General features: G+C 28.4%; 1 protein-coding gene across 1 annotated transcript; it reads right to left on the bottom strand.

Annotated features, from left to right (window-relative positions):
- Positions 1 to 114: 114 nt before the first annotated feature.
- LOC117925210 (transcription factor bHLH35-like) lies at positions 115 to 3,273 on the bottom strand. The gene is made up of 5 exons (XM_034844147.1): positions 3,150 to 3,273; positions 2,907 to 3,072; positions 2,537 to 2,773; positions 2,245 to 2,415; positions 115 to 439 (listed from the first exon to the last, which is right to left on the bottom strand). Exons 1-5 carry the CDS (start codon positions 3,218 to 3,220, stop codon positions 350 to 352), a joined length of 735 nt encoding a protein of 244 aa, XP_034700038.1. The 5' UTR covers positions 3,221 to 3,273; the 3' UTR covers positions 115 to 349.
- Positions 3,274 to 14,236: the final 10,963 nt, after the last annotated feature.

Below are 14,236 nucleotides of genomic sequence, written 5' to 3'. Positions count from 1 at the left end.
GAAATATTTAATTAATAAGTTTGACATATTACACAAGATGTAAGCTAAAGTTGAAATTTTGACATCTCATAGGATCATACATCTTATGAATTCACAAATTGTAAAATGTAAATATTTATCAGAAGAGAGAACTGCCCCATTATCTGGATTCAAAGACACGAGTTCATAACATGGTAGTAATACAAATACGGGATTGACCACAAAAATATCCAACATTATGAACCTTCCCATCAAAGAAAACAACCTAGGAGCAAAACCCTAACCAAATCTAAAAAAATACAAATCCTAAGAAAATAACAAATTCACGGTCACCATGCCTTCCACTATGACGAGAATTTGGATCCATCCATCATATACTCATAGGACTCTGTGGATCATTGAGAGCTGCTATGGCTGTTTCAATCTTTATTTTTAGAACATCTTTCTCCTCCTCATCTGCCTGTAAAATTAAATCCAAACAAACAAAAATCACTAAAAAGGGAAAATGATTTGAATTTTACAAGCCGTTAATTATAATTTTTATTTTTATTTTTAAATTTTTTGAAATTCAAGCTATGGTCAAAATGGCCATGGTGCTTCACGCATCAGTTCAACCACAAGGAAAACCAATTTTCACGTTTCAATCATGTGCATAAAAATCTCCAGGAGCCCATTGGAGAATTATGGGATGTCAAGCAGATGTGACGGGAAAGGGCAGAAAGTGACACGCTGAACCGTGTGGAATTCAGTATTCTATTTCACATTTGGATACAGGAAACACGTTTCCAACGGATTTGCATTTACCCACGAGTTTTCCGTGGACTTACCCTCTTCCGTCCTTTTCGGTAAATATTGAAGTATTGGGATTATGCCGGAAAACTTTTGCCCTCCCCCACCGCACACGTAGCCGGTTTTCCGGATCTACAAATCTGGACTATCTTACTCATTTTAGACCCCACAAAGAAACACCAATTTCATTTGTCTCAAAAACTGACAAATTATTTTCAACAACTCATCCTACGTGTACTATCACTTTTATGGAGATGGTAAAGCCAAAAGGCAGAATATTTGGGTGTGAACACGATGATGCCCTGAGACGCCACACACCCTATCATCATCGTCAGCCTCCCTGAAAGGAAGATAAGGCGGGATCTATAATTTTTTTAATTAAAGTGAATACTAAAGCGGAAGTCTTTATTCTCCCCTTCCGGTTCTATTCCAACACTCTGGATTTCACTAATCATAATTGCCCTAAATTATATTCCCCCCATTCTTATGCACTATGATGACCCACTTTATTAAAGGGGTCAATGGGTCTTCCGCTCCATGGGTCCCCCAAATCCACCCCCTTTTCTATACCTGGGATTCCCATATAATCAATCAATCCAAGTAAAATTTATAAGTTTCTATAAATTTTTTTAACAAAAATAATATAATATATATATAGCAATGGAGAAAAGGTATCAATCAATTATTGGATTCAACACAATGATACTGTATTGAATAAGAAAAAATTTGTCAAACTAAGGGAAAAATTGAACCCGTGTGGTCCAAGAACATTAATTTTGTTTGCATAATGATATCATCGTGTAGGGTGAACTCCACTTGGCCCACCCACTGAATGCCCCCAAATTATATCAGAGATAAAGAAGTCGGAAACTATTTGGTTTTTAGGATCCATATTTCAAAGCCCCTAGAAATTCAAAATCATTTTCGAAAACGATGTTTTTGATGTATACCTCTCGTTAAAATTAATTACGTTTAGTCGCTCTCTTGTTTTATATGGGTTATCCATAAAATTCTAAATTAAGACTTCATACTGATTTAAAAAAAATTAGATCTTCAATATTTTATAAAATATTTTTAAAAATCTGAAATATCGAAGAAGAAATAATTTATAGATAATTCTCCGAGAAAATTATTTTTCTAAAAACACTTGAAATGAAAAAAAACTTTTAAGGCTATATTTGATTTTAAACATTTTTAAAAATAAAAAATAAATTATATTTATATGGTATTAAAAATTAATTTTACTTATTTAAAATTATATTCATTTTTATATTTGAATTTTTCCTTTCTTTTATCATTTTTTTTTCTTCCCTTGTTGCTGCCTAAAGCCGAATACGTAGACTCACATTCAATGTATCCCACCATCAAATCTTTGCTTGAGGTCGTATTAATTCAGGAAATATTTGAAAAAATACATATAACATTAGAAATTTAAAAATAAAAATTAGTGAAAGGTAGGAAATGAAAGAGACTAACCTCAACGAAAACAGTCTTCAAAAGCCTGCCAGAGAAAGCAGTAATGTTGGCTGTAATGATTTTAAGCTTCAGAGATTCGAATACTTCACACAGCTTTACCATTGTGTCTGTTCTTTTACTACATGTGAGGCTCACAACCACGGTCTTTTCTCCCATGTAAACGACCCTCAGCTGGAATCAAGTGGTTAATGATTAATTAATTAATTAATTAATTCACCAGTTCAATTATTGCAAAACCTTGTCTACATGGAAAGAAAAGTTTTGTTTGGATGGGGAGAAAATGACACCACACCTCAAGGACCTCGATTGGGGAAACTCTTGATCCGCCGGAATCATAGCAGTGCTGAGTCCTCTTCTTCTTCGATTTCGATACCAACACCGGAATCTCCTGCTCGAATTCGTACCCCGGCGGACTCTTCTTCGATTTTCCGGACTCCAACTCCGATATCTCGGCCTGAATTCTCCTCTCTTGCTCGTGCAAGTCTTGGATATAGTCGATCGCATCTTTAATTATCGACGCCTTATCCATCTGAAATTCCAAAAGAAAAATCCATAATCTGAGAAAAGATCCATAAAAGAAACCGTTAGTACGCATTCGCATGTCGCCATGGTACAAACCACTCCCTTATTTCACGCCAAGTGGCATTATCTTTGAAATTCACCTTACTGATATTGGGGACCACCGCTCTCAGTGCGAACAACCTCTCGTTCAGCTTCTTCCTCCTGTTCCGCTCCGAAACTATGTTCTTCGACGCCGCCGACGACGCTGCGCCGTCCGGCGAACTCGAATCGTAGTAGCCGGAAAACGCCTCATCCAGGCCCCCCCAACTACACCAGAAAAGGAAACCATTAGCAACATGTGAATTTCGAAGAGACGCAGAGAAAGATTCTGACGATGATGATACCTGTCGAACTCTTCACTTTGGAGAAACATATTGGTTTCCCAATAGTTTTTGAACTCCTCTGTGTTGTCCATCAATAGTCTTTGATTTTCCGTTTGGGTGTTTGGCTGTTCGGCTGTTTGGCTCCAGATGATGTTCCGCTCTATTTATAGCGGGAGAAGTGACACGTGTTAACCTGTGCTTCTGTTGCTGCGAGGAAGCTATATCATCTTGACCGTTCAATCCTCTTCCTCACCGCGTTAAACCACTTTTTGCCACTCGACACAGCTGTAGCGCCTCCCGCACGCTCCTAATCATTGGTAGTTTTCGGCAGTTGTGGTTGTTGTGAGTGCCCCGCACTCTCCCCCCTGCGCGTGGCATTTTCTCGTCGCAAAAGAATTCAAGTTACAATTGTTGGACTCCAGACCCCTGTCCACTCGGTAATTAGTCGCCGTCTCCGTTGCGAGCAATCGATGGCATACACTGTTCGTCGCACTAATGCTTTCTAGAAGTGAATTATATTTAAATCGTTTATTAGGGTTTTATTTTTTTATTGAATTAGGTATGGCCGCATATCTTTATTAAATTAATTAATGCCCACATGACACACATATAAGATATACAAAATTAGAATAAATATTAGTTGAAAATAAAATAAAAAATTATTTGAAGTCTTTATCATGACACTAAGAAACAATCGATTCAATAATTTTATATCAAAAAATAAATAAAAAATAAGGTTTAAGAGAGAGTGAAATTAATATAAAATACTAATCATGTAGTAAAAGAGGGTGATTTAAATAATTTTATATTTAAGAAATGAATGAGGTGTCAAGAAGATAAAGATTGATGTAAAAGTGGTGATGCTCTTATTTAAATAATAATTTCTTTTTAAAAAGCTAAAAATAATATTAAAATACATTTTAAAATAACCTATCAGAACAAACGTACGATGAAAGATAAAAAAAGTTGTTAGGATGTTAATATAAACGTTAATGACTTGTTCGATACCTGTTTTTTAGAATAAAAAACAAAAAAATATTTTATTTTTCATGTTTTCGTATAATATCTTTTAATTGTTTTATGCCATTTTTATTTATTTCTAAGGTTATTTTTTAAAAATATGTATACAACCATATAAAATGATCAAAAATAAAACAATAGGTATTAAAATTATTTCTAAAACATTTTAAAAATATTTTAGGTTTTCAAATAGATTTTTATTTTACAAAACATTATAAAATAAATTTTAAAAATCATTATCAAAATTTGTTTTTAAAAAACAATTACTAAACAAAGCCTAAGTTAGTCATGTAGAAACTTCCTCTATTATAAAAGAAGATAAACATTAGGGTTATGCAATTATATCAATTGATGAATGTTTTTTATGAATTTCACTCATAATATACTTGGATGAATTTGGATTTAGAAAACTCCTCAAAAATGTAATCATAAAAATTTTGAGTAACGATGTTTTTTATAACAATTCTCAAAACACAGTTTTTGACTATGATTGTTAAAAATAATTTTTTAAAGTAAAATTTTGTTTATGATTTGAATTTGAAAAATAATTTTCTCGACTTATTTTTTAAAAGATATTGTACAGTTATGTATAATGTAAAATTTTTTTAAATATTTTTCAATCTTTTTAATTATTGCTTATAACACTCTATAAAAGATAATTAAAACTACTTTAAACTCATATTTTTAAAAAGAAAATTGTTTTCAAAACGATTTGTGATAATAGTTTTTTTTTTTTTTTACCAAATATGTTTTCAAAAAGTAATAAAAGACTATTTTCAAGAATTATTAGGCCTCATTTTTTTTGAAAGATTTAAATTATATATATATTATTAATTCATATGACTAAGTAATAGTCTATTTCACAATCATTTTAAGAAACCTTTAAAATTCATGTTAAAGTGATTTAGGAAGTGTTTTAATTTAAAAAGTGTTTTTGAAAAAACATTTTGACAAAATATAATGATGACAAGGAAGGGTGAAGGAAGCATCGCAAAGTTAAATAAATATTAAAAATAAAGGATGTGCTTTTTTTAATTACTTTTTACTTTCTTTCTTTGTTTGGGGCCCTTTGTCTATTTCTTTTGATGATGTCATTGGGATGACATCATCCGAATGGCATCATCAGCTCATCATCAACCGTTGATATGGGGTGTAAAATGGGGCTTTGGATGGCTAAGTAGGTGATTATTTCTCGGTTTTTGGGGCTTGACTTTGGTCTACGCAATCACACGTACAAATGCCTTGGACTGAAAATTGTGGCCCTTTTTCCTGTTTTCATTTTTTCTAATTTCATTCCATATATGGTGGGATCCGAGGCATGGTTTGATTTGAATGGACGTGTATTTTTATTTTTATTTTTATTATCCTTTCATTGCATGGATGGTTAGAGTAGGCATATTTCTTTTATATAAATGGTAATTCATGTTAAATTTTTGGAATGATCATGAGTTGTGGCATCAAGGTGAAGTGTTTTCTCCTGAGCTATCTTATTTTGGTATTACCAATTATTATTATTATTAATTTTTAATTTATAAATTATAATTTTTTTTAATTGATTTTTCTATTACTCATAAAATTAAAAATTGTTTTGGATGTCTTGATTATGCTTATTTTAATTCAAATCTTGAAAAGTGTGAGGCAAATGATTAATAAATAGAAAAAAAAAAAAAAGAGGAAAAAAAGGATGAAAATAATAAAATAAGTTCAAAGTGATAAGTATTTATTCTTTTTCAATAGAGTTTTTCTACCACCAATCTCAAAATAATGATAAATTTTAAAATATATATATAATTTTTTATGAAATTATATTTTAAGATGAAATACACACATATATATATAGAAAGGAAAGAAAATGAATCTTGAAGACATATTAGAAAGGTACAAATTTCCCTCCAATTTTCAACACATTTTCCTTTCATCAATTTTTTTTTTCGATTACAACAAAATGAAAATTGATTTTGTGTTTTAAAATGGGTTTCGATTTCCTTGTTGAATAAATTTGCTTATCAAAATTTCTCTCTATTTTCTTTTATTTTTTAATATGACTCTCGAGATCTGAAACAAATTAAAAGAGAAATATACGTTACGCGTGCAAAATAGACCATGTGAAATTTAAAGAAAGATAATGATTTGTGAACCATATCAAAGAAAAATGAGTCAATCCAGCATAATTGATTTGCTTATTTATGAATTCCAGTTGTTATTTTCATTTATTTTATGACGATTTAATGTGAAATCAAAATAAAAAAGAAAAAAACATCTAATTTTTATAAACGACTACTATTAATGTATGTGTTATAAAGATTCAAAATATTAAAGTCGTAGAAATCATTTTCTAAGAAGAATATATACAACTATATGTGGTCCAATTTTATCACATATTGAAAAAATATATATTATAAATCAACTATAAAAAAAAAAATGGAATCTTTTACTTTCCTTTGTATATCTAAAATCCACATTTGAATTTAATCCCATCATTTAAATTGAGGGATGACCCATATTCAAGAACTTCACACTTCGTGTGAAATTGATAAGGGTTTTAAGACTTTTGAGTTAGGTTTGGGTGGTTTTGTTTAATTCTTTGGGCTAATGGCAAGATTCAAAAGAAATATGGACACACAATCTATATAATATAACTACATCTATGTACAAAAATGTTGATTTTATAACTTATGTTACATAACCCATTTGAAATTATCAATTGACACCAAACACAATAATTGAAAAAAAAAATCAAATCAAATATTTTATATTACATTCACATGATAACAATAAAGAAAATCGTTATAAAGTATCTTAAATTCATACAGATTTTTTCCGAAAAGATGCTTTGCACTATATACTGGTTCATTAGTCAAGCTCTTGACTAAACAAGATTTGAAGACAGGCTTCATACATAATATTAAGCAATTAATCGAATTGAAATTCATTAAAATTCTTATAGAAGAAAAAGAGAATCAGGACAAAAATTATTGACTTTGAATAGCTTCGTTTCAATGAATGAATGAATGATGAATTCAATGAATGACGGCTTTATTGATAAGTAAAGTCCAAGTGCATATAAATTTTTGTTTGAAAAAATTTAGGGTATTTATTCAACCTTTGATAGTTGAAAGCATATAATAAAAATACAAACAAATAAGATTTTGATAAAAATAAATAAATCGAAGGAAAAATAAAATAAAAGTAAAAAAATAATAATAAGAGATGAGATGAATACAAAATAATAAGACTAAATCATATATGATGTCTTATGACTAATTTGGTAGTATAGTAGGACCGTTTTTCTTTTATTTTATTTTGTTGATCTCATTTAGTGGTAGTCAAATGGCATCACACGTTCATTATCAGCCGTTGACATGAGGGATTGTAGCATGGACTTTGAAACGGGAATGTAGGGGATTATTTATTGTTTTAGCGCGGCGCGACTTTAGGGGATAGCATGAGTCTCCTGGTCTCCACCGTCCACGGACTAAATGCTTTGTATTGACTAATTCCAGGCATTATTTTGATTACGTATTTAATGAGGTAATGGGAGTATCTACAAGGTCATGATCTTTGTTGACTTGACTTGGGACACGTAACTTATTATTCTTTCTATTATATTTAGGAATGTATGCCACTCTTGGTGTAAAAATGTGATATGATGACTTTTGTAAACGTTTAAGAAAAGAAGAAACTCTACACCCTACTCTAATAGAATCAGATTTTTAAGTGTTCTACCATATCCTTTTTAGGGTTTGATTAAGTCGTAAAATAATTTTTTTTTTCTAAAAATATAGAATCAACAAGTTTATGTACAACTCACCTTAATATAAATATAGTTGCACGATATATGTTTAATATCATTAAGCTGATATAGTTAGATTTTCTAGGTAATTGAGTATTTTTGAACTGCTTTGGCGTGTTGCTGGTCATTGTTTTTAGGTTGTAAAATAATTTGGTTTTTCCAAAAATATAAACGAATAAGTTTATATATAAACCATCTTAATATAAATAATTGTACAACTTGCGTTCAATGTGATTAAGCTAGTACAACTAGATCTTTTAAGTGATTGAATATTTTCCAACCGTTTTCGCGTGTTGTCGGTCATTGTTTTTAAGTTGCAAAGTAATTTGGTTTCTCTAAAAATATAAAAGAACAAGTCTTCGTTCAAATCCCCTTAACATGAATAGTTGTACAACTCACGTTTAGTGTAATTAAATTGATATAGCTAGATCTTCTAGATGATTCAATATTTCCCAACTGTTTTGACATGTTATTTGTCATTGTTTTTAGGTTGCAAAGTAATTTCGTTTCTATGAAAATATAAAACAACAAGTCTCTATACAAACCGCCTTAATATAAATAGTTGTACTTTAATCATCTAATTGTTTTAGCGTGTTACTAATCATTGTGTTTTTAGGTCGCAAAGTAATTTTGTTTTTATAAAAATATAACTAGATCTTCTAGGTTTCGATATACTTAAGCTAACGGAGCTAAATCTTCTAGGACTTTGAATATTTCCAATTTCCTTGACTTATTATTGGTTGTTATTCTTAGGTCACAAAGTAATTTGATTTCTCTAAAAATATAGAAAAAATAATCTTGTATACCAACTTCCCTAATATAAATAGTTATACAACTTAGGTTCAATGTACTGAAGCTAATATCGTTGGATCTTCAAGGTATTTGAGTATTTTCCAATTGCTTTAGCATGTTACTTTTGTGAATTTGATTGCTAAATATTCTAATATTTTTCTTACTCTTTTTACAGATAATCTAATATTGGTCCATGATTAATAATTGTCTCACCATCTAATAATTATTTATTATTAAAAATAATACAAATAATATTTTATAATAATAATAATAATAAAATAGAAAAGAAGAAGAAGAAGAAATTGTCTAATGATAGTAATAATAACAGAAATCGAAATTGAAATATGCGTTTTAATTTCTAAATTTTTACTTATTTCTATTGATAGTTTAAATCATGTTTGGTTCTCAAAATTTGATGGAAAAAATAAGGGTGAAGAAAAGGTCAAAAAATAATAATAATTTTAGTATTTATATAATTTTATGAAGAAAAATAAAAAATATATTTAAAGTCAATAAATTATTTTTATATGTTTTTTTAATCTCATTTAACTTATTTTTCTTTATTATATAATAATTAAATAATTTAAAAATATATAAATTTCTAACTAATTTTATTATATTTTATTTTATTTTCTATTTTTCACAATAAAACTAAACATAAGAAAGTTATTTTTCTTAACATTATTTTTTCTTTCCTCAAGGCTTTTTGGAAATCAAATTTAGTATATTGATTTAAAATTTTTGAAAAAGGACAATAAAATAGGCATAAAAAAAGTAATAATGCTCTAAAAATTAATTTTTTCTGAAGTACTAAAATTTTCTTTATCTCTACCATTATTACACTAATTATTCCAAAAAAAATTTGCAATTTTTTTTATTTAAATTTAGAAGGAGCAATAAGTAGACATATGGTATAGCATTATCAAGAAAGATATTTTGTCCCTTTGATTTGTAACATAGAAATTTATAGCATTAGCCTAAAACTATGTCTTTTCATTCCATGAAAAATCATTAATGTCATCTCTAGTTGTTTCTTAGAACCAGGGCCCATTTTCTTGTCTTCTTCCTTTCCTTTTCTTCTTTCTTATCTTTAAAAGAAAAAAAAAAAAAAATTACTTGAAAAATAATTTTTTCATTTGCTTCATATAATTTTTAATGTTCTCCAATTTTTAAAAAATATATTTCCTTTTTCTTCATTAGATTTTGGTCAAATTTGTTATTTTCTAGTATAATTTTTTTTTCAAACTTTGTCCTAAATTCAATTCGTATGACCTAAATATAAATTTTATGACCAATGAATAAAGTTATTTTAACTAAAAATAGTCAAATGAATAAGTGTCAAAACACGCGCATAAATTATTTAATCTACAACCAACTAGAAAGCGATACAAATACCACATCCATGTGTCTATCATAATTGTCAATTTTAATACCGTTGCATTTCTTATCCAAGAGAATAAATTTGACAAGATAATTAATCTAATGATTCAATAAATAAATTAACTTAGATTCAGATCAGAAGAATGTACGAATAAGATTAGCCTAATCACATGAAAAGGAAACTAAATGTCTAATCAATTATAGAATAATTCAACTTACGTCTCATGAACTAGATTCAATATCCATATATATATTATATATATTATATATATATATATATATGTTCATTAAAAAAAAGCTTGGAAACTCTAATTGAAAAATATTAACATTTCAAAATCAATTTGGTTATGAACCAATTTTAGATTCATATAAAATGAAGAAAAAAAAAAAAACCATCTCTATCTTGATTGAGAAATTCATGTTACTTGTCCATGAAGAACTCAAGTCTAAGGATGCAAAATCCTTTCAATTGTGACAAAATGGTCATAAATGCTTGCCCTCCCTCACATGTTTGCTCTTTGAAAGTTGAAGAGGGTAGGACCAAGCAACATACAGTAGGATGCTATATATAATATATATATATATATATATATATATTTATAAATAAAATTCGTGTTTTAATAATAATAATAATGTATGTTCAAATGGAAGGTACATAAAAAATTGCATATTAATATAAATATTATTCATATTATTTTCAAAAATAAATAATTATATGCAATGATAATGCATATTCATATGGTTGGTCATAAATGCTTGTTCTCCATATAGTATAAAGAAAGGGTAGGAGTAGGATCACAGGCAGTTGATTTTATTTTCAATATTTTAGAAATAAATTTGATGCGGATATTATTAATAATCGATAAAAGTTCGATCATGAGAGAGACAAATTATAATAAAAAATTCCGACTATGTTATTATAAGGTATTTTTTCGGTATTTATCGAAAAGTGTCATGTATATAATTTTTTTTATATCATATTTTGATTTATTTTTTAATTTAAAAAAATAATCAATATGGAAATAGAGGGATAGTTAGAATTTGGAAACAAGGCATGGAAGTGGGAGAAATGTCATTGTCCCACAGCGACATCCTGAGTGCTGTGATAATGAAGATGAAACGAGAGCCGTAGATTCGAAATGGGAGCAGTTTAATAGTGTGGGCCGCGAGGTGCGGGGTTGTAGCCTGTAGGAACTAGGAAGGCGCGACTTTGGGTCTACCCGTCTACACAGACTCACGCGCATCATGCAGAGAAAGCGACGCCTCCGGAAACCCGACTGACTCCCTTTCCCTCATTTCCCCTCCTGGGCTCCACCTGCTCACCCTGCTCCCTCAGTGCCCTCCCTTCAAATTCCAGTTTTATTTTTATTTTTTAATATATACTATTTATTTTTAACTGTCTATTTTATTTTATTTTTAATTTTATAAAAAATAATTTTTTCATAGGGTGAAAAAAGAAAAAAAAAAAAAGAAAAAGAAAATTCAAATGACAGGAATGTTTTTTTAATGAATACTGATTGATAATTTGATGTATTTTTGGATGTTTGATTTATTTGTTCATTTATTGTTGGAGATAGACTTTTATTTTTAATTTAATTTTAACTTAATTTGTCAGAGTTCAATTTTTTTTATTTATAAAAAAAAAATTAATTTTCTACCTTTTAACTCATTTTTATGAAGTGTTCGAAAGTATGTTTGACAATGATTTTTTACTCAAAACAAATTTAGTGAAAGTGTTTTGAAAGAAATCATTTATAAGGTTTTTTTTATAAACAGTAGAAAATTGATTTTCTTATAATATAAATAATAAAACGTTTATTAGAATCATTATTAAACAAACTCTCAAATACAGTTTAAGAGTATTTATACTCAAAATGGTTTTTTTAAAGCGTTTTTAAGAGAATCTGGTTGAGTTTTTATGGAAAACTTTAAAAATGATTTTTCAAAATTTTAAAAGCATTTCTTAAATTTGATCAAATATCGACGTTTAAAAAAAAAAATTAAGTTAAAAATGCTTTCTAGAATCCATAAAACAGAATCTTAAAAGAAAAAATGTTTTAAGCAAATAATATAAAGAGTATTTTTTTATTTTTTTTCAAGGTTTTAATCGCTTTAGAATAAAATAATTTTCATAATTGATTAATATGGTGTTATATAAATTTATTGCATGCTACGAATGAGTGGCCAACTCATATCATAAATTTAATGGCATCACATTTTTAAGAAAAATTACGAGTGTAAGTAAAGTATTTTTGCGACAAATATTATAAAAGTGGGTTCACAATATTTTGACTCTAAATGTTTTCTCTGAAAATATTTTCAAAAAAATTACTTATCAAAATAACATTAAAAAATGATTTTTCAATTTTTATTTTTTAAAATTTTAAGTATTTTTTAAATTTTGTCAAAATACTTTTTAGGGTAAAAAATATTTTCTAAAATTATTCTCAAACAAACTTGCAACTTTCAATCATTTAAAAGTGCTTTTTTTTAATTTTTTTTTTTTATCAAACATCTGATTTTTTATTTTTCTTTAAAAATAATTTTTAAATTAAAATTGCTTACTCTTAAATGAAAGTGGATTCCCCTTTTTTTTTTTTTACTAATTTATTTATAAATAAATTTAATATCTTTATACATTATATAAATATTATTTAAATAAATAATAATTAGACAGTAATAGAATTTGATAAAAATATAAAATTCTCAACTTTGAATGATAATTTTTATATTTTTTAGAAAATAAATATTAAAGTACTATCTACTAATTGAATGTTGAATAACCAGAAATGGAAAGAAGACACGTGTCAGTGACTAGAAAAAATCTATTGCGTCAGTTACTTTATGGCCAAGGAAGCATACTTTTAATAAACTTAAATATTTTTTTAATGACCTTAAAAAAAGGAATACACCTAATGAAAATGTTACTTCAATTGGACAAGCCCATCATTCTCTCGTACCAACACTTGGCCCCAATAGTGATGCATCAATATGTAAAACGACCATTTTACCCTTGATGCAAAATGGGCTCTCCACAGTGTCTTCACTGTCAAGAAAGAGATGGAAACTAATGACAAACATCCAAAACAGAGTCAAATAGAAGGGCAAAAGAAGGATTTGGGTCAAATTTTGGAAATTGAAAGCAATGGGTGTGAATGGAATGAGGTAGGTTGAGGAGGGGGAAAGGCAAAGCACCGCTACAAAAGTGGTCCAAATTGTCCAATTGAGAGCCTCAATATGAACAGTGATGGACATTTTTTTGTTTGGATCGGAGGACTTTTGGGCGATTTGCATTATGAATTTGACCCGAGAGGCCTTCGTTAGTGGATCAATCAATGGCAAAGCAGGTTCACGTTTCGCCCTCTTGACTCGGTTGACTCCACCTTCATTCCCACTTCCCCTCCCTGTCTTTTGTGCCTCACGTGGGAAATTCAGTGGCTGAAGGTTGGGAAAATCATTGCTGCTCTTTTGAAAACTTTTATTTTGAATATTTTTAGAATTTAAAAGATGTTTATGGATTTCCTTTTAGCTTAATAAAGAATTAACTATAATTTTTAAAATTTTCAATTTTCACCGTGTTTGATAAAAACCTTTGGAGTAATTTTGGACGTATTTGAAAACTGTTCTTGAAAATAATTTTTTAAATAAAAAAAATGTTTAACAAATTAAGATGGATTGTTTTTTAGAACAAATTTAATGTGTTTTCAACTATTTTTTATTTATTTATAATATCTAATTTTAAAGAAATGTTTTCAATTATAAATCATTTTCTTGAAGAGAAAGGGGCTATATTAAAATAATCACAATTGGAGAGAGAATATTCTCTACCATGTGTATCATTTTCAGAGAGAAAAAAAATCACATTTTACATATTATTATTATTATTATTGTCACTCTTCGAGATCCACTTGACCCAAACAATTATTTAGTACTAGAAAGTCGTCCATTACAATTACCAATTTTAATTCTTTTTGTTGGAGGGTGAGAGATAGTGATTGGTTATAAATGGAAAAGAAATATGAGACATTTTAATTACCTTAAATCATAACATAAAATGAAAAAAGTTTCATCAATTGGCATTTCTAATATGGCAAAATCCACACAAGGACACTATTAAAAAAGA

This window comes from Vitis riparia, chromosome 11 (genome assembly GCF_004353265.1).
Source record: "Vitis riparia cultivar Riparia Gloire de Montpellier isolate 1030 chromosome 11, EGFV_Vit.rip_1.0, whole genome shotgun sequence".
In the NCBI taxonomy this organism is placed as follows: Eukaryota; Viridiplantae; Streptophyta; class Magnoliopsida; order Vitales; family Vitaceae; genus Vitis; species Vitis riparia.
The sequence above is the reverse complement of the archived record's forward strand: the minus strand, read 5'-3'. Positions and strand labels throughout refer to the sequence as shown.

Excerpts from the sequence above, each read along its gene's own strand:
- LOC117925210 (XM_034844147.1), bottom strand. The coding sequence starts at position 3,220 with ATGGACAACACAGAGGAGTTCAAAAACTATTGGGAAACCAATATGTTT. Across the intron at positions 3,073-3,149 it reads CAAAGTGAAGAGTTCGACAG|TTGGGGGGGCCTGGATGAGG; the intron begins GTATCATCATCG and ends TTTCTGGTGTAG. Across the intron at positions 2,416-2,536 it reads CCCCAATCGAGGTCCTTGAG|CTGAGGGTCGTTTACATGGG; the intron begins GTGTGGTGTCAT and ends ACTTGATTCCAG.